Source organism: Lissotriton vulgaris, chromosome 4_1 (genome assembly GCF_964263255.1).
Source record: "Lissotriton vulgaris chromosome 4_1, aLisVul1.2, whole genome shotgun sequence".
NCBI lineage: Eukaryota > Metazoa > Chordata > Amphibia > Caudata > Salamandridae > Lissotriton > Lissotriton vulgaris.
Window position 1 is genome coordinate 27009442 of NC_141691.1, and position 21172 is coordinate 27030613.

The 21172-nt window shown below is 42.0% G+C and overlaps 1 protein-coding gene across 1 annotated transcript in view; it reads left to right on the forward strand.

Annotated features, from left to right (window-relative positions):
* Positions 1-21172, forward strand: part of LOC147718262 (indolethylamine N-methyltransferase-like) — a 36764-nt gene that overhangs the window by 9525 nt on the left and 6067 nt on the right. Inside the window, exon 2 of the mRNA XM_086966666.1 lies at positions 15554-15761. Within this exon, the coding sequence (XP_086822792.1) occupies positions 15554-15761 (208 nt within the window). The remainder of the gene's footprint in view (positions 1-15553; positions 15762-21172) is intronic.

Consider the following 21172-nt stretch of genomic DNA (forward strand, 5'->3'; position numbering starts at 1 on the left):
CACATCACACTACCCCTAGGAGGCCTGCATTGGCTCCCCATCAACAACAGGATCACTTTCAAACTCCTCATCCACGCACACAAAGCCCTACACTACGCCGGACCAGCATACTTCACTGACCGTCTCAGCTTCTACCCCCCCACCCTCTGCCTCCACTCTGCCAACCTCACCCTCGCCACAGTCCCTTGCATCCATAAAACCACCATCGTAGGCATATCCTTCTCCTACCTCACGGCCAAGACCTGGAACACTCTCCCTACAAGCCTACAACAGACCCATGACCTGCTGGCCTTCAGAAGACTTCTCAAGACATTGCTTTTTGATCAGTAGCAGTCCCCCCTCCCTTCCAGGCAACTTGAGACCCTCCCGGGTATGTAGCATGCTTTACAAACGGGATGATTGATTGATTGAAGCAGCATGTGTTACTGCAGAGAAAACTGTAGAATCAAAATGGCACACACCCCTGTGTGCCACCCACATCCATATGTACTGCATGTGGTGCAGGTAAGGCACCCATACTGCAGACCTTACAGACCTCGGGCAGGGAGCTATACATCCCATGTGTGGAGGTATCTGCATGAGCAGATATGATCCTACAATTTCTAAGTTCATTCTTGGATAATGTAAGTGTGCAGGGAAGCCATAGTTTCTACATTAGACCACATTTCTCCTGCACTGAGAGAACTAAAATGGCTCCCAATTAAGCAGGGGGAGAACTTCAGAACGGCCTGCCTCACGCACAAAGCCCTACACACAGGGAAACCAAATACCTGGCCGCCAAGCTCAAGAGGGCAGGTCAGACAAGGAACCTCAGGAGCTCCAACTCCCTTCTTCTTATCCCCATGAGAGCACCCAAACAAACAACCGCTGCTAGGTCATTCATCGGAAACGCACCCAAAATATGGAACTCCATCCCAGCAGACATCAGAATTATCCAGTCCTTTACAAAATTCAAAATGCACCTTAAAGCCCTCCTCCTCAACCACTCCAATGCAAAAGGGATAACCGCCGCCCCACGCCATACCCTATCTCTGTTGCGCTTTGACTCTGCTCCAACTGATTCAGCTGAGACAAAATTGAGGTTTCCTCAGGACTCTTGAACTACCTCCATAAAGCATACAACAAGGCCACCTTAGGACTCTAATACTACCTTAAGAATACGCAGCACCCTTGAACTTCCACATTTTTGTTTAATATTGCTCTATTAAGTATCTCTTATGAAACACTGTTGTAAAGCGCTCCGATACCCTCCGGGTCAGGTCAGAGCTATCTAAAAATCCTAAAATAAATAAAAATAAATAAATAATATAGGGAGTACATGGGCTGGATATTTGTCATTACGAGTTTCCAAGCTCTGTAATGGCTTCATTTTACCCTAATAGTTGGTACCAAACATCTTGCATTAATACATCCTCACTGATGCAGGTGTTGGATTTATTAATAAATGCACACTGGATGCCCTTTGAGAGGGCCCCTGAAAACCTAGCACACACTGGTGTAGTTTCTGACTAGTCTAAAATGGTCTGCCACCACCAGAAATGGAGCGAGAGCCAGCACTCTCAGAAGCCAGCAACAAAGTCTGCTCTGGGTGGGGGCCTGGAGCACCTTCTCCAGGCCGTGCTGGCCTGCCTTGGCAGGAAGCTTCAAAGGTGATGCCACAATTTATATGCAACCCCCCTTTCCTGCTCTTCTTTTGGCTAGGGGTAATGGGGGAAAAATTTAGTCAGAGTAGGAGTTGAGCCCACATTCAGACACCACCCCTCCAAAGTAGGGGAGGCAAGCTGGACACTACTTTTCTAATTCATCCATCTAAAGTTGGTAGGAAGTTAACCTAGCAGGGCTAGGGTAGTATGCCTTACCACAGGAAATGGTCACTTAGAAAAAGTAGACACCCTAAAACATTGGTTTTTATACTTCTTTATGTCCCTCCCTCCCTGTGAAAAACATCTCCGTGGCCCCCTCCACATTTTTCATAATTATTCAACTAAACTGGCAATGTTTAAATATGTAATTCCAGTTAAGTTTTGTCCCTATTTTAAATTTTTAATCACATACATAATTGCCAAACATCCAATTCTAGTCAGGCAAGCCTTACTAATTTGTTAAGGTGTCCATAGAGTGATTATTAGAAATGGCGTTTGGGGGTTTGAATGATATTTGGTGCCCTTTCCCTTTTGACAGTCAGGCTATAAATGACAAAAGGTGTTACTGATGTTTCTTTTGGCCGAGGGCTTGGAAAAGAAGCACCCAGAATTTAAGGGTGGGACTATATTGCAATAGTTATATTACTGACAAATGGGAAGGCTAATCTTCGCCTCCATGTCCCTAATAGAATTGAAAATTATTGGTGGGAATGCTAGTAATTTTTTTTATTCCATTACAGGACAGGAAGCTACAGAATATGCTAGCTTAACGCTTATCAAAAACTACAGAATTAATATCTCCTGCGCTTTTATAATATTATTGTTGAAACATAGGTTCAGAAGACCAATCAGCAGATATCATTATATCTTGAATAGTAGAACACATCATGTATGACACAGTTTTGAAAGGTTTTTGCACATCAATCAAGAGTCTTGTACAACCAACAGGTCATATGTTATGGGTACATTCTTCGTAAACCCTTTAGACATGAGCTTGGCCAATTTGACAAACAATTGTTTTCTGGGCAGCTGATGATTTGAAGACCACTGCTCTAAAAGTAGGTGACCCATGGGCTACTACCTATCACCCCCATGAATGCCCCGAGATGCCCCTAGATTTATTATTTAGTTAGTGTCCCTGAATTTATTTTTGACAAACCTAAGAAGGGGAATGGACATAGATGAGGTGCTGACTCAATAACTGAAAGACATGCTGCAGAAAATTGTGACAAAACCCTTTCAGCAGCTTCTAGGATGCAACAATCATGCTGTACTGTCTTGTTGTGTAACTGTGAGGCCTCCAAGAACCCCATAGCATCTCTGGCCTTAGACCATACCATGAGAACCTCCCTTGGAGCAGAGAAGCTACTTCCCTGCACTGTACTGGAGCTGAAGCGTGAAGTCTGGTTTATTGACTTGCTGTTCCCAGCTACTTTGATACAGCACCCAAACCATAAGAAAACATCAGCTCCAGAGGGTCGGATCAGAACCCCCACCAAGTGAAAGGACACCAGATCCAACAAAAACCTTGCTGTGCAAAACCCCAGGATAACCGACCCCCTTTATCGATGACCAAGGAGAAAGATAATGAGGGAATTTAAGTTCCGTGAGATCTGCTCCATGAGTGGCCTTAACTGTCCTGGAATTATACCTGCAATCTGCCTGTCCCTCACCTTTAGGACCATCTTGATGCACCACACTTGGCTGGCACTTAAGGGGTGCACCCAGCCTGCCCAGCTTGGGCAACAACAAACCGGTTTTGCACCTGTGGTCCTGAGTTCCTTGCAACCTGCTCCCTCATGTAGGACCTTGGACTTACCTTTAAGTCCCGCTGTGCAGCATGTTTTCATTGAGCTCCTTTCTTAGTAGTGCTGGCTACCAATTACCTCAGCACCCTACTCCCAGCCGAATCCAGGACCTAGCCTTGTTACTTACCTAAATACTAATGGTGAACCTTAAGAACTTATAGTGTGATTTTATATGGGTTTTCCTAGTTGTTGCAGATGAATTCTATTGGGTGTACAAAAGTGATTTATTTTGCAATTAAAAAAAAATCATAAATTAAAAAGTACTGGTCTTAGACTGAATCTCTTGCTTAAAAATCAATGTTTTTTATGTCAAATTGGTCTCAGGTTAATTTTTTTGTGTGTGTATTATTTATTGAGTTCAACACATGCTTAGCACTAGCCTCTGCTCACCCACACAACTAAAAAAGGGCACTAGTATACCAGTAAGGGATTCACTGGACACTCTGCACTGTTTACTTTGTTGTAGGACACAATACAATGATCTAGCTCCTACTGATAACATGTGGAGCTCATTAAATATCGGAAGAAGACTGGATGCCTTAACCCCTTCGCTGCGGGGCTAATTTCCCCACAGCGCGAGGGGAGGGGGGCCGCGCACGGCGCCGCTGTGCTCATGACGAGCCCAGGCTCGTCATGCAGCACGGTGCTCGTGTGCTGGTGACGAGCCTGGGCTCGTCATGACCACGCCCGCGCAATGGAACGCTCAGCACAGCGGGGAAATTAGCCCCGCGTGTGAGCGTTCCACGGCTCATGACGAGCCTAGGCTCGTCACCAGCACACGAGCACCGTGCTGCGTGACGAGCCTAGGCTCGTCATCAGCACAGAAGGGGTTAAGAGCGCCCCAGGGCACACATCAGTTTCAGGGCCCAATCATTGGGATTGTGAACTTTTACTGTCCACCAATGGATCCTGATCAGCTGGGCCAAGTATGACCCTTTCAGCACTGGACTCTTAGTGATAGCTGTGCTCAAACTGTCCAAGGCTCACCGGGAAAGGTACGTGCAAGGTGTACACTGGCAAAAGATTCAAAATACAAGTGAATATATCCACTTGGTTTTGTTATAAGGGGATAATTATGAAAGAAACAGGACTTAGAAAAGCCCCACTAAATATTAACCACAGTCTCTTGAGGATGGCTCGCTGGCATCATCCTGGGCGGTATTTTTGAGAACTTCTTTTTCTTTCTAGTGATAATAGCTGGGAATTTCCCATTCAGATGTATCCCAAGCTTGTCACCGTGTGTCAAAGTCTGAATCAACTTCTGAAGAATGAAGCCCTTAATTTATGCAATTCTAGAAGAGACCTGGTGACCTGTATCAGGGATGTTGGACCAATAACTGTCAACAATTGCAGGAGGGCCAGGACACATCCTCGTTTGCTTTGGCCTCATGATGCTAGAGAACTACACCTCGTGCAGTTTGGTCACTATGATGGGTCGGCTACCAAATGTGATGAGCATCCGTCATCTTTGTCGGACACCTTTTTCATGGTTCTCCAGGCTGTTGGTATGCATTACGAATCCAGTGGTCTCTAGGGCAGGGCCATTATGACTGATCCACTGACTCTGATCTTCCTGACAAGATGTGGTCCCCCCTCAATTGACCTAAATAGATGGTGACGCCCACCAGTCATACAGGGCACTCTGACTTTGTGCATCCTAGGGAGACATTCCTACATCAAGGTTTGCCCACATAGTATCAGAGGATCCCTTTCTTTGGTATAATTCATGGTGGTCATCACTTGGCACCTAGGAGTCAACAACTTCCCTGAGAAGTGACATATAGTCGGTACTCGTGCGGTAGTCTAGATGATTCAAACTTTGCTCACCAGGATCTACTTTACAAGGACCCTACTCGGCCTTACCCCCTCTAGGTGCTTTCCTTTTCCTCACAGGTCATCTCGGCAGGAAGGCCGAAGGCTGGTGCTCATGGCTTAGGGCAAGTATTCTTTGCTTCCTGAGTGACGGCCTCTTTCCTAGTCTCATTTTCAGCAGCTTGAAGTATTGGAGATCTTCTTTCCATGTTGATGGATGCTGTTGAAAAACCTTTGGGAACTTTGAAATTTGTGTTGTGGGTGTCCAGTTCGTTGAGAGTGCCCTGTGCTATGTTATGTTCTTTGTCAAATTGACAGTCTTACACAGCAGGAGCATTTGCAGTTCCGATTGACCCACATTACAGGTCAAGCAAATAAATTAGTCTCACAGCTCGCTGTAAGCCCCTACTGAAATAAGCCTCCAAAGGTTCAGTGTAAGCATGGGCTGAAAATTCGTTCCGCTCGCGGAATTTGCGGATTTTCCGCGATTTTGTGATCTGCGAATCTCGTGAAATTGCGGTAAAATCTGTGAATCAGTGGGACACATTTTCAGCCAAGCACGTACAGGGTTACGGCAGCAGGTGCAAAAGTTGAAGCTCATTTTTTGTACACAAAAAACAAAGAGTGAAAGAGGGCCTGAGGGGAGTCGTATTTATAGACCTCTTGGTACCTTGTCCCCCAACTTAACAGTAAACAACACGAGAGATGCCAGAAGTCTGAATGTAAGAACCTATAAAGTGTTCATTCTGCAAGACAAAACCAACAGGTTAATGTATGAGGTGAAACAATCCTTAGTATTGTGGATGTAGACCTACAGGAGAAGAAATGTCTAGAAAAAAGCCTAAGAAGTGCTTGAAAAAGTACCCATCAGCCCGCTCAATAGCAGAACTTCATCATCTGGGTTGAATGGTTGAAATGGTGGTATCCAGTGTGCCCTTCCTCAGGATGAACCCGGGGCTAGCAAAACTTGGACCACTTTGTTGACCCTCAACCATTAGAGATGATCAAGTGCAGGCTGAAAGGGCAAAGTTGCAGTGCTCAAGAATTGTGAGAAAAGAAAGGAAAAAATTGAAATCCACGTGTTCTAAAAATACCTATCTTGATGTCATTAGAAAAACTTTATTGGGTCTGACCATCAAGGTGGTATGGTTAAAAGCAGAGTGAAAAATAGCATGCAAGGAATTGCTATTCACTATGAATGTAAATTGGTCGACATGTTTCAGCCTAGATAGGCTTTCTTCAGGACCTATGATGCACTACTGCAACATTTACTTACTGTGAAAAGAAAACTACAGAACTGCTCCAATTCCTCGATTGAGAAAATGGTATATCTTCTCCCAAATTATAGGGAGGAATCACCTCACCTCACCTGGCACTCGCTCAGAGTGAAGGAGGCCACGCACTGTCCGTCGTTGCCTCGCTCTATGTAATACGTTGCCTCGCTCTATGTAATTACATAGAGCGAGGCAACAACGGACAGTAAGGAACTCTTCAGCATCGCTAAAGAGCTCTCCAACCCCAGCACCAGCAAAAACGACATCACGCCCTCGCAAGACCTCTGCGACGCACTCGCCTCGTTCTTCCACTGCAACATCACCGACATACACAAGAGCTTCCGCGCCCAGACCACGCACCCAACCACTGAACCAATGTCCCCCACCTTCATCCTCTGTGCCTGGACCCCTGTCAGCACTGAAGACACAACCCACGTGATGAACACAATCCACTGCAGCTCCCCAGCTGACCACTGTCCACACCACATCTTTAACAAAGCCGACTCCACCATCGCACCCCAACTCAGGAACATTATTAACAACTCCTTCGCATCTGCCACCTTTCCGGAGAGCTTTAAGCATGCGGAGGACAGTGCCCTCCTAAAGAAACCCACTGCCGACCCCACGGATCTCAAGAACTTCCACCCCATCTCGCTCCTCCCTTTCCCCGCTAAAGTCTTCGAGAAGACCGTCAACACGCAGCTAACTGCCTTCCTTGAGACAAATGGATCCCTCGACCCATCACAGTCCAGATTCCGAGCAAACCACAGCACCGAGACTGCCCTCGTCGCAGCCACCGACGACATCAGGTCCCTGCTCGATAACGAGGAAACTACTGCCCTCATCCTCCTCGACCTATCGGTTGTACTCGACACAGTCTTCCACCGTACCCTAACAAACCGCCTCCACCATGGCCGGGATCCAAGGATTGGCCCTGAAATGGATCACCTCCTTCCTCTCCAACAGAACTCAGAGAGTCCGCCTACCTCCCTTCCGCTCAGCGGCCACAAAGATCATCTGCTGCGTACCTCAAGGCTCCTCGCTCAGCCCCACACTCTTCAATGTCTACATGAGCCCCTCCACAGCCATCACACGCCAACACAACCTAAACATCATTTCCTATGCTGACGACACCCAGCTGATCCTCTCCCTCACCAACGACCACACCACCGCCTGAGTCAGCCTCCAGGACGGACTGAAAGATGTCGCGGAATGGATGAAGCTCAGCCGGCTGAAACTGAACTCAGACAAGATGGAAGTCCTCATCCTCGGACCATACCCCTCTGCCTGGGATTACTCCTGGTGGCCCCCTGCTCCGAGCACAGCCCCCGACCACGCACGCAACCTGGGTTTCATCCTGGACTCCTCCTTCACGATGACCAAGCAAGTCAACGCCGTCTCGTCACCATGTTTAAACACCCTGCCATTGCTCCAAAAGTTCTTCCGGTGGATCCCCACCAAAACCAGAAAGACGGTCACCCAGGCCTTCATCACCAGCCGACTGGACTACGGGAACACCCTCTATGCTGGAACCACAGCCAAACTACAGAAAAGACTCCAGCGCATGCAGAACACCTCAGCAAAACTAATCCTGGACATCCCTCGTCAAAGCCACATCTCTCCACACCTGAGAGACCTGCACTGGCTCCCCATCAGCAAAAGGATCACGTTTAGGCTCCTCACCCACGCTTACAAGGCTCTCCACAACATGGGCCTCATATACCTGAACCGCTGCCTCAGGTTCTACACACCCACCCAACAGCTCCGATCTACCAGCCTCGCCCTCGCCACCGTCTCGCGGATTCGCAGACCAACCACCGGAGGAAGATCTTTCTCCTACCTGGCGGCCAAGACGTGGAACTCCCTCCCCACCCACCTCTGACTGACCGAGGACCTTCTCTCCTTCAGGAAACAACTCAAGACCTGGCTCTTCAAACAGTAGCAGCACCCCCCCCTCCCAGCGCCTTGAGACCCTTGCGGGTGAGTAGCACGCTCTATAAATGTGTTTGATTGATTGATTGATTGATTGAACAAGCCACAAGCGGTAGAAGAGGCAATTAAATGTTATAAGGTAACAACCCTGATCGATTTGCTTTATAAACCCTCCCTTCAGGTTCTGTTATGAAAGGCCTGGTAATGTATAAGATAGATTCAATAAAGGTAGGTGATTGGCCACTAGGTAAACATTGGAAGTAGCCACATTTGTATTTTTTTTTTAATTTTTTCGAATTCATTTTGGTGTTAGGATCAGATGTGCTGTTTACAAGTTGTGTATCATGTTTCATAATCAAGTAGAGATAGATTTTGCAGTTTAATTGAGCTAAGAGTTTATAAAATATAAGCCTGCAATGTATAACTATACTGTTGGTAATAACTAGCATGTCATAGACAGCCATATGTAAATATGTGAAAGATTAATACATTGTATCTGTCAACAGGAATCAGGGTAGAGGCAACCATACAGTGCCACACAAGAGAGATGTATTACTTGTCTTGATAAAGTTGGATAATTATTAGAACCATCGAAACGCGTTGACAATTTTAGGAAACAGCTCATCTCAGAGATAAGGACTATATAGTGAACCTGGGATTTGTATCTGAATCACTCCAACTGGATGTGCTTTTCATGACACATTGCATTGTCTTTTTCGGTCTCTCTGTTGAATGTCTGTTATAAGTCAGTTAGTTTGTGATCAACATTTTGTTTGATTTTTAAATAATGTGTGGTATTATGAGAACACAGTTTAACTGTATGTAATATATGACATTTTTTAACAGTGACAAATGTATTGCTGTTGCATGTGCAATTAGTTTTTATCAAGTAACAATAATAACATGAATTGTTTTTAATAAAGCTAGAATATTTGTATAAACAATCTTTAGTCTCATAGGACATTATATGGCTAAGTGTTCCACAGTAGGTGTGTTACAAGTGTTGTTTCAGCAAGTTATATACCTAGCAATAATAATTCCACCAAGGGATTTTTCCTAACTTATGTGTCAAATAGTAACGAATTCCCCTGGTTTGAGCAAGAGGGTCCCTCTCTTTTGTTCATTAAAATCAACAAAAGATTCAACAATATTCAATTCTCACTCGAGTACAACAAGGCAAAATATTGCATTAATATCACAATCAGGGCTGATGAGGGATGGCTAGCAAAAGAAATACTCTCTTGATATGCAAGAGTCATCACCCACGCAATCTCAGACCACCAACCAAGGGCCATTTTAAATGTGGTAGCTGTAGGGCTTGCTCCATGGCCAAGGAGAGGAAAAGCTTATTGCAAAATGAATACACCCATACCATGAAAGATCATACCAACTGTAACTTCTCAGGTGTCATGTATGATATAGCATGTCCCTGTGACTTCTTAAACATTAGGTAGACCACACATAAAATCAAGACCCATCACACCACTAGTGCAGCAGTTCACCACTTGTGGACACTCGGCTGGGAGTCTAAAGTGGTGTGTGATATAGAAGGTAAACATCAACCCCAGGAGTGGCAACTTCACTCACACTCTTGATTTACATGGATTCACACCTTTGATACCACGGAAATGACAAGGAAGGCATCCACTCTCAACAATGGCTGATGCTCAGGACACTGTTACACACATTGCCAGGCAATTTCCTAATTCAATGCAAGTATGCACTACATGATGTAAAACAATTCATTTGTATGCCAATATTTGAACTTTGTCTTTTCAATATTATGTATAATACACATAGATTTATTTATTGTCTCATCAAAGTATTTGTCCAATTTTTGTACATATAACTTTCACTCTGTCGTATATATTATGTTTGAACATGACAAATCACAGCACTTGCTTGTCAAATCTTATGTGTTTCCCATCTATGTTTGCATTATTACTCGATGCACAGTTAACCTAAGAGGCTATGACTTTTATTCAAAACTATTGGTTATTTTCCTGTATCATATTTTGGTGTTATACATCTTACTGATACCAATACATAAACATTTGTATTGTTTAATACACTTTGTTTACCGTAGAGGTTTGAGGAATTCCTCTTTTGACATATTTAGACACCCTCCTGGATAAACAAGTCTGTTCTCACCTGTTGTCTTGGAGCCAGGGAGGCATGTTTTACATGCGACGCACGGTGCCCCTGTCTTTCAGACGTGCACGCGAGGTGTGCGCGTTTCCCTGCTCCTTCATATATGAGCGCTCAGCGCACCTGTCAGAAGCCTCCGAGTTAAACGCATGCTGTAAGGTATGTCGAGCGAAATTGCTCCACCATCCACTTCCCCATAACTCTTCACCAATGGCATGAATATTTATACAGGCACTCACCCATTGTCTTGTACCATTTCCGGATTCCATTAATGGATTAATTCCAACAACACGGATGCTGTTGTTTTGATTTCGCCAAGGGTTTTCAATACCCCCATGGACTGTGCATTCAGTTGGATGCCACGAGCATGGCACTCTGCGATTGCATGCGAATAAGTGTTTCTTTGTTCTTGCTCTGCACCATTAACGATGAGCATTCATTGTGTGTTGTCTCACACACACCTACTCTTCTGCTTACAGTCTACTTACCAACGGGAGTAGTGATCTGGCTTGCCACCCCAGGCACCAGGATTAGGTCAGTAATCCCCATAACTACTCTGACATGTGCCTCCATGTCTGGAGTTCACACTAGTTAATGTTGTGATTGCCTCTCTAAGTTGCTTCCATCTTTTCCCTCTGTCCTGAAGAAGACCCGCAAGCAGAGGTTTTAAGTTGCCCTCTACGCGATAATCAGGGTCAAAATGTTGCACATACGCACAACCAAGGGCCTGTACTACATCATATCAACCTGCCAGATAACACGATAATGAATTTCTGATGCTACAAAAAGATGAAAACATGAATTTGAATGATTGCATTGTGGACAGGCCTACCCAAACTGGTTTTGTTGTATCAATTAACTAGTGTTGAAACTACCTTTAAGCTGAACAACCTTTATTCTGTAATCTCCATTTCTTTTTTTTTATTTTACCTAGAACACAAGCATCTTTTCTCTCTGCACTTTTTTCTCTTGAGCAATCCTTTATCTCGAATACATGTGGTAATATCTTTATCTTCACCTTGCATTTTTTTATCAAATGTAAATGAAACCAAGATTTTAACTAGATAAACAGTGGGAGTGCCTTCCTTTTTAGTGGTGCATACTAAAGAATGTCTCTGTTTGTGATATCTATTAATTACAAGTAGCGGGTGTTTGAGCAGGCTATAACACGGGAAATTCGCTTTCCTCTGTGTTGCTCTGTATCAGTCAGGTACCATTAGTTGTTCAAATATTATCCCCAATTCGTGCACAGGGGCAGAAATGATACCTGTCTAAAAGGGTACCCATTGCTACCAGGCAGCCATTGACGTATCAGATTAATAGAAAAATTGCAAAAAATATTCTCTCAGGAATTATTGTAAAGATTGTACTGTTTGGCATGGGGGTCCCTTCCTGTCTGCTATATAATCAGGATACTTCATGAGAAGACGTTTGTTCAGGTCCACTGTTGAAAATTGGGAGAGCTTCCTGACCACCTTACTGTTCGTAGAAGAGTTTGGCAGAGATGTGTGCTGGCACAGACATTATTTTGTTTGTATATGAATGGGCTGATGGATTCACAAACAAATGATGCCCCCAGGATTGCCTCCAATAAAGTACCTGCTTTGATGTTTGTTGAAGATGGTCTTTTTTCAAATTCTCCAATGTGCATTCATCGGATTTGGGATTATTTAAATGCCTTTTGTCAGTTGAGGGGGCTAAATTTATGGTCTTCAATCCAGCTAATTTCAAATGCTCAAATCCTAGTTTAAATGGAATTCCCCTACAGATGGCATCTACTTTTGATTACCTATGCCTAGCTCTTAGTGAGCATATGGACTGGTTGTTCCATATCGCCAAAGGCTAAAATTAGCACAAATATCAAGTGCATAGGGACTCTTTTTACAATACTATTAGCCCAATCATCGAGATTTATGAATCACCAGCCCTAGGCATCACCATGCTTTGGGGACACAGCCCTGTGAAAGACATTTTGCAGGTTGAGAATAACTTCATTAGGCAGTTAGTCTCCCCTCTAAGACCCCAATATCCCCTCTGAAATTAGACCTCAGAGTCAGATATATCTCGGATGGAATTGGACTTTAGCCTTTTCTCTTTTAAAGAATAATATGGGCAACTTCTGAGCTGATTTCATGTAGAGTGGTACTGGAAGAGATTATAGTGCTATTTGGGACAAGGATGTTACCATGGCTCCATTCTATTTGGGATATTCCAAATAGCATTTGCAAAGCAAACCTATGGGATGATCCTGCTGTGGCTTGCTTGTCAACGTCCAAAAAAGGAACTTGTGAACTGCTTTTTTTCCTCCTGGGGTGCTTTGACAGTGAGATTCACTGGGATAAAATATATCTTCAGCATGCAGGATTTTTTAAATGAAGGAAAACTGACCCTTGCCAAGAAGTTATATAACCAGTTTATTGGATCACTTACCATCCATTTATTTACCAATACGTGGAGAGGTAAAGGCCATCATTTGTCACAGAACTGTCCATCCCATGTTACAGCTGAGGAAACAGAGGCCCATGTTATATTTTTCTGTCCAGTCTATAAAAAACTCAGGTCCAAATGTGTTGTCGAACTGTATAGAAATTTCGAAACCTCACACTCACAATCAGCTCTTAGAATTTGTCAATTCCTTACACACCAAGCCATTGCCTTTATTCTAACTTGATACTTGTTTTCAAATTGATACTTACAAAAAAGGTTCCTATGATTATTTCTCTGATCCTGGCATTTTGAGAAATCATATAGTGATAGTATGAGAAGCATCGCAGGCATCAAATGTACATGATCCATTGTTTTTTATATGCATAATTCAACACATTATTGCCAAAGGTGGGTGAATACCTCTGAAATGTTTAAAGGTTTCATCGATTTTTAAGCATTTGAAGGTTTTACACCATGCACTTTACATTTATTTGTACTAGATTTTTAAGCAGGTGCCCCCTGCAAAGAAATCTTGTCAAGCATGTCTGACACCTATCAAGCTTATTTTGTGTTTATTTTTGAGATTTTTGTCTTACAGAAATTTGACATGGTAGCAGGCACTCCTCTGCGTGCGTTTTACACACAAAAAGATGTAATTTGTTTTTTAATTTTTTTTAATGTATGTATTGCAATGTAACTTTATTTGGAATTGTATTTTATTTACGAATGCACTTCTCCATTTAATTCAGATGTTTTTATTGCATTTCAAATCATATTTAGTATTGAGATGTGTTGCTATGAATTTTATATGAATAGCCACCATGTGTTTTATTTTTAACATAGTTGGTTGCAAATGTGCACTTGTATGGTTCCTTAAACCAAAATAAAGTTTACAAATTAAAATAAAAGTAAATATATGCCCTTGTGCTTGTACGTCCTATTACTGCCACCACAAGTGACCAGGAAAGCCATTTCAAAACATATGCTGGACCTTGACAAAAACAGGTTCCCCAGCTACAAGAAGGCTTCGCTTCCCCCCTATCACTCTATGGATGAATTCTCTAACCACCAGTTCTAGCAATGACACTTAACAAGAACCTGGACTTGCTGGAGAAAATTGGTACCTCCATTGAAAGAGCGAATTACTCGATGAACATTTTAAGGTAATTCAAACCCTGCCCTCCCATGATGACTTCAAATGTGCGGTCCAATCATTAGTCATTTCCATGTCGGATTATAGAGGTGCAACATTTGTGGCCTTCCTAGATCCATGTTGGTGCATACAAGGGCCTCCCTCTGTGATGATGCTAGACACAGTAACTAAAGGAAATAAAGACTTCACCCTGGATCTGAAAGCTCTAAACTGGCTCAAATATGGATACAGCAGAAAATTGCTTGTGATACTCCAAGGTACACAACACAAAAACTAGAATTATCTGTTGAATGCCGGTCCACCAGAAGCACCAGCACCTTGTTACTGAAACCTCAGAAATGTCATCAAAAGATAACTTGCAACAGAGCTGTTGTAAAGTAGGTTATTAGCTGTGGTGAATGTGTATTTCCCACTGGCAATGAAACTACTTACAAAGTCTAGGGTTCAGTACAGGGCTCAATAAAATATGCACATGTTCAACCCTGAGTAGCTTGAGTGTGAGCAGGCACACTTAACTTAGAAGATAGGCATTTAAAGCATTAAGAAAATATTTAAAGACCTACCTTCGGCATTTGATTCAGTAGAGGCTCAAAACAGACCTTTTTTAAGTTATATTGCTCTCACATCAAATACAACTTTATAACTCTCATTTTAACCCATTGTGTACCCTAATGTACACTGTAGACTGTCAACCAATTCTCCAACTTCGCCCCACTGGAGATGTTTTACTTCCGTAAAAGTGACTACGTCAGAATGTGGAAATCTTCACTGTGACCTCCTCCAGTATCTCTATGATGGCAAGGCCTCCTCCTCAGACACCGCAGGCTATCTTGTCTTGCTGAATGTTACATTCTCATATATTCTAGTTTGAAATTTTTTCTAACAATCCCCTTTGTGAATCACAACTGCACTCCAACGTGGTTGGTGCTTTTAGAATTTAAGTGATATTTTTTACTTAAAATTTTAAGAATTTCTAACTCCAGTTCTACTGATTGTATTTTTATACTTTCAGTGTCAAACAATTTATTAAAATGAACTCTATATTTCTAAATTTGTTTAGGATTGATGTGTTTTATGCTAATTACTGAATATGTGTTGCATAGATGCTTTACAAATTGCAGCTAAATTAAGTCTGACTGGTTTTGAGGCAAGTTGCCAGAGGGTTAAGACCAGGAAATTTGTTGACTTTAGTTGTTCACCCCGACAAGGACTGTAGCTGTTGCTTATGAAGGGCTCACACCCCCCTCAACCAAAAACCCAATGTCACAAATCCATTTTTTGTTGTTTGCTGAAAGAACATGTAACATTTTAGGTTTTCAGTTTGCTTAAGAATGAACCTTTTTCTAATCTACGCAGGTGATCTTAAAGGAGAAACCATGATTGCACTTTCCTTTGGTCCCTTTGCTTATTACACTTTTCCAATCTGTGACAATTTCAACGAGATCACCTTTGCCTGCGCAGATGACAAGTCCATCCAGGAGATGCAGAAATGGCTGAAGAATGAACCTGATGCCCTGGACTGGAGTCATATAATAAAGATGATTTGTGAGCTTCAAGGCTGTGGGTAAGAGTCCTTCTGTCGATTAAGACAGGCCTCCTGTGGTTACCTATTCTCACTCTTCTTTTAGATCTCCTTTAAAGAAATTTACTGCTCATAGAGTGAAGTAGACATGGCATAGGGAGAAATAAAGGAAATGAACATTTTGATGTGATTGCTGTGAACTGTAAAAGAAGGAATAATCTTCTGTGGCCTATAATTTGGCTTCCTGGATCACTGACCTAGTTACTGACAAACACAGATACACCAAGGTCTTGCTAAGCTACCAATGATTCCATTTTAACATAGTTTTTCTTACATAAATGCTCCAATTTCATTCCACATTATTTCTAGATCCTGATAAATGTTCTAAACAAGATCTGACCAATCCACCATGTCCATGCATGCAAAAATATAGTGGTACCTTCATGTCCTCGGCCCGTGTGATGAATGATGAATAGTAGTAGGAGAGATAGGGAGATGAAGTTATGGCTTGTTGTCACCTATACTACTTCTAATTTTGAAAATTCACAAAGTACAGTTCTCCTCTTGATGCCTAAATATTTTTTGTATTATCATTTCAAATGATGAATCCTCACTCACATAATGTGGCATTTTTTATAACATGATTCAACATCTATCCATCGGACGCACTCAATGTGCTCCTGCCTTATGACCTCATCCGTATTTCATTCAGGGTGGAGTCAGTCAGTAATTCTTTTTCGATATTTAAAAAACATCATAAAAGTACATATGTCAATTATTAAAAAAAGAATTAGAACACAATAGATTTCGAGATTTCATTAATTTAAATATAAAAAACATTTAACAATATGCTCAACACTAGGACCTTTATACATCCACCCCTCTAGTGTTTCTTAGCTTCACGCCAGTCTTGATAAAATTTATGGTGCAACACAATGTCCATGGGTCATTTGCTCTTTGCAGGAACAATAGGGCCAATTTGGCATGACAAAACTTCTCTTTTTTTAAAATCTCTACCAGGAATTTTCGTCTAGGGTACTTAAAAAGAGGACATAAAAGTACAAAATGAAGAGTGTCCTGCGGAGACAAATTGTCGCAGCCGCAGGCGCCCTTCTGCTCAATCGTCTGTGTAAAACCTGATGGATCTGCCAGTATGTGAGGTAAAAGATTGAGCCTAAAATGGGTCATTAGAAATCTATCCTGGGTGTTGTAGATCAAATAGAGGTATGGCTCCATACCCACTATGTTCTTGTCTGAGATATAGGTGAGTACAGTGTGTTTTAACGATGCCCTTTTAGTTCTTATTTCGTTGAATTGAGCAGCCAACAACATTTTAATTTTCCGTTCATCAGATGCAACAATTGAACTGGGGTTGATGAAAATATCCCTCTGATCGATGTCTTCAAGGGTGGCTTTGACATATTTTAGCCAAGGAATGTGTAAACCGTTATCCCTGGACAGGCAATCCCTCAAGATTTGTCTAGTGAAATCTGCCTCAGGGTTTGCTCATATTTTTAGCCAGGCCATAATGGGTCTTATCTTGAATTCATCTTCTAGGAAAGGTCTCCCTATTTCCTTATGGACAATTACTTCTGGGGAGCTCTGAGGGACCTTCAAGATCCTACGCATAAATTTGTTTTCCACCAGTTGCAATTGCTCTACATTAACATAACCCCAAACCTCTGAGCCATATGTGGCTTTAGCCCAGCCAATCGATCCATAGAGGTTCATGACGTGTTCTGGGGACCACCGACCCAGCCTACGTCCGTAGTTTAATATGGCTCCATTTGTGGAGATGAATTTTGTACACCGCTCCTCCACTAGGGATCTAAATTTAGTGCCCCATCAAAGAGTAGCCCAAGTAGGAAAAAGAGGGCGTTATCTCCAATTGGTGATTCCCTATTTTATATACAAATCTTTTACTGGGTTTGGGGCCTGCCAGCATTACAAAGGATTTATTCAGGTTTACTGACAACCCCATGGTGTCCATGAATTTTACATACCCACCTATCAAATTTTGCAAGCCCCTCGGGGTGCGGGGAATATGATGGTCGCATGGATTGTATCATGGTTCTCATTGACATTTTATGTTGAGTCTGTAGCTTGGCTAACTCAGTTTTTATTTTGTTTTGTGACAGAGCTACCTCATCAAAACATTTTTGGAACAACTCAAATATAACTTTTGATAATGTTACATGTTGTTGTGTGAAATGTAACACTTGACAATAGGAGAATGCCCAATTTTACCCCAACAATGACATGCCCAATTGACAGATGGACAGACAAAAGGACATGAGCAAGGGTTACCTCTTTCTGTTTATAAAATGTGCCATTTAAAAATAAAGCACTAATAGAGAGAAACCATGGATTAACGTAATTGTTTGATGCACAGACAGTACATGCCATAAAAGATATGGCCTCAGAAATGTTCAGCAGTGTAAGCCACAACTTCATTGATAGGGTGAAAGGTGCACGCCATGTGCAGGGAAGCAAAATGCAACATAAAGATCTTCAACATTTGGCCAAAAACAAATGAATTGAAAATCATGAGAGGGTTGGAAATAAACACTTGAGAGTCCCATCTGATGCATTTCAAGTTGGAGAACCCTGTAGGTACCTGAGGGCCAATACATTGGGATTACCAAAATCATTGGGTGTTATAATTCATATTTCATCTATAATGTCCCATTCCTAATAGCGCTTACTGACAACCTTGTATCAGTTATAGGTAACTGGTTTTCTATCTTCAACTTGGCATATACAAAAAGTTTACTAAGTAAAGTATTTGCTATGAATGCAAACATGTATTTCACGATAAGTTGACCAACTCTGCCTAAACCATGGTAGTTTCATAAACTAGGCCGTGTGTATTTTCCCCTCCAGCAGTGACACTGATTAGATTTGACCAGTCCAGAGATGACCTAGGTCAGATGTAAACAACCTCATCAGGTCTTGCTTCGGAACAATGGACCACCTTCAGTAGCTGCCCTGTTGGAAAATCTCTAGAGAAACACAAGAGCAGTAAATCGCAGACACATCAACCAGCAGTTATACTAGCCAACTGAACAAACAGGCACATACTTTGGAACTTTCCCCTATTTTTGTGAGTAAAAAGATAAAGTGCAGTAATGTCTTTACATTTTTGACTGTGCTGCTTTGTTGGAGAAGGTCTAACTCTGATGTGCTCATGGAAGGGGGAGAGCTGAAGAAAATGAATGTTTTGATGTAATTTATGTAAAAAGAGGGAATGTTCTTCTATGTTCTATACTTGAACCTCTATGATTACTGACTCAGTTGCTGACAATCACAGATACAGATCAATATCATGGAGGGTAAGATGGATGAATAGGGCACTCTGCAGGGGAAAGAGATCTTCGCCAACATGGAAGTGTCCCTGGGAATACATTGGTGAAGTGTACGAGGAGAAGCAGTGAAAGGTGTAACCAATGAATCCCTTTGCAGATGTCATGGTGTGGATAAGGAAGTGATGATGAATGGTACAGGATTTGACTGAAATGACCAGCAATATCGGAGACAGTGTAACATTTGTCTATGGTCAGGAGGGCATTGTCTATGATTTGTAAGGTAGGTGTCACTATGCTACTCTGCTGTCTGAAGATGTATTGATAGCCATTGTGGAAAGGTTGATTTTAGGACTTCTGTTTCAATGGTCTTGACTTTGGCTGGTAGGGGAGTGATAGCCTGGTAGTGGGCAGAATCATCAAACTCTTGTCAGTGTTTCACAATAGTGGGTGTATCAGGCCTGTCTTGAGAAAGTCTGAGACCATGCGTTGATTCAACAGCAGCACTGCAGCAGGCATTCATGCCAGTCTAAGAAATGGTAGTGGCAGATACAATACATATAAACAAACAAATACTAATACTTTAGTCTAATATTAACTCTTAAGGTATCACCTCATGAAAGCTTTTAAAATCTCAACCAACCATTAGTTTTTTTGGTGTTTTTGCTTCATTTAGATTGCCTGTAAAGGCTCCTTTATCAAACTTTATGAAACAGTAGAGAATATGATTAAACATCAAACCCATAAGGTAATGTGGACGTGGTTAGTTTCACCCAAGTCTACTCTGGAAGAACCCTACCAACAGTATGTACACGTTGAACAAAAACAATGCTTACTTTTATTTGCTTCAGAACATAGGGTGCTACAAGGGACTTATTTCAGAAATGTTTTCCCTTAGTAAATGAGTGGTATCACAATCTCACACTCTTTAGTATCCTGAGGATATCAAACTTGTTTAACACAACATAAATTCATGGAAGGTTAGATAAAACAGAGCAAAAGAAGGGAAGTTTGTTTTAAATCAATTCTTTACTTTGAAAAAGTAACAGGGGATGTATGTACACAAATTAATTAAAGCAAGAAAGTCATGAACAAAGAAAGACAGTATTTTTTCTATGGTTCATAACATTAAGTATCAACTCCGGCTAAATCAAACAAACAACCCAAATTGTACAATGAAAAGTGGTTGTAGGTTGGCGTCTAAAGACAGCATTAAAGGAGATGATAACAGGATGTCGACGTTTCGGTCTTTGTTGTATTCATCGATAAGACCATCATCAGTATGATGTTTTATTCAAATGCTGTAAAAAACTCCCTTTAGGTATTTCGAGGGGAACCGCGTCAGATGCTATAAACGGTCCACATAGAGGTCCCATAAAAATGACGAATGTGGGACAAAGTTTTCGGTTGTACTGATTTTTTATATATAAAACATTTATACAAAAGTGGGACCGCTTTTGTGCGTTTTCACATAATTGTTCTTATCACTTGTTCTGTCTTGTTGTCTGTGGGTCACAGGCTGTGCCCACTTTTGTATAAATGTTTTATATTTAAAAAATCAGTACAATAATTGAAAAATAAACACCCGTCCGGCTGGACAGAGGTCATATATACTATTTAGTATATGTCTATCATTTTTGCGATCCTCAATTACTAGGGTCCCCTGTTCTGTACAATAAATATTCTACTTGCAACCAACATTCTGAAAACAAATGGAGCCAACCAGCCAAGGAAGGATTTGATTGTGTAACAATGAGTTTCAAATTCTCAGTGCAAATTGAGCAACAATTGGTAATGTCAATTATCTTGAATTTAGTGTGCTAATGCATGCGAACTCAGGCGCACCCAAATCACAGGACATTATGTTCTTTGGTCATCCTTGCCAAGAATGTGGTCACATTCCGAGTTAGTTTTCCCTTTCCAAAACAAAACACTTGCCTCAGCACTTCACTGTTGCTGTACTTCTTTTATGTTTTGGATTTCATATTGTGCATAAAAAACCTTAGAGCTACAGACCACTTACAACAAAGTGGAACCATCAAATTGGATGTCACTGTGTGAACCATCCTCAAGTGCGTTGAATGTTTATTTGTCCACTAAATGTAAATTTCCCAGGGTCAAAAAACAACATAGGTCATCAGGTAGGACATC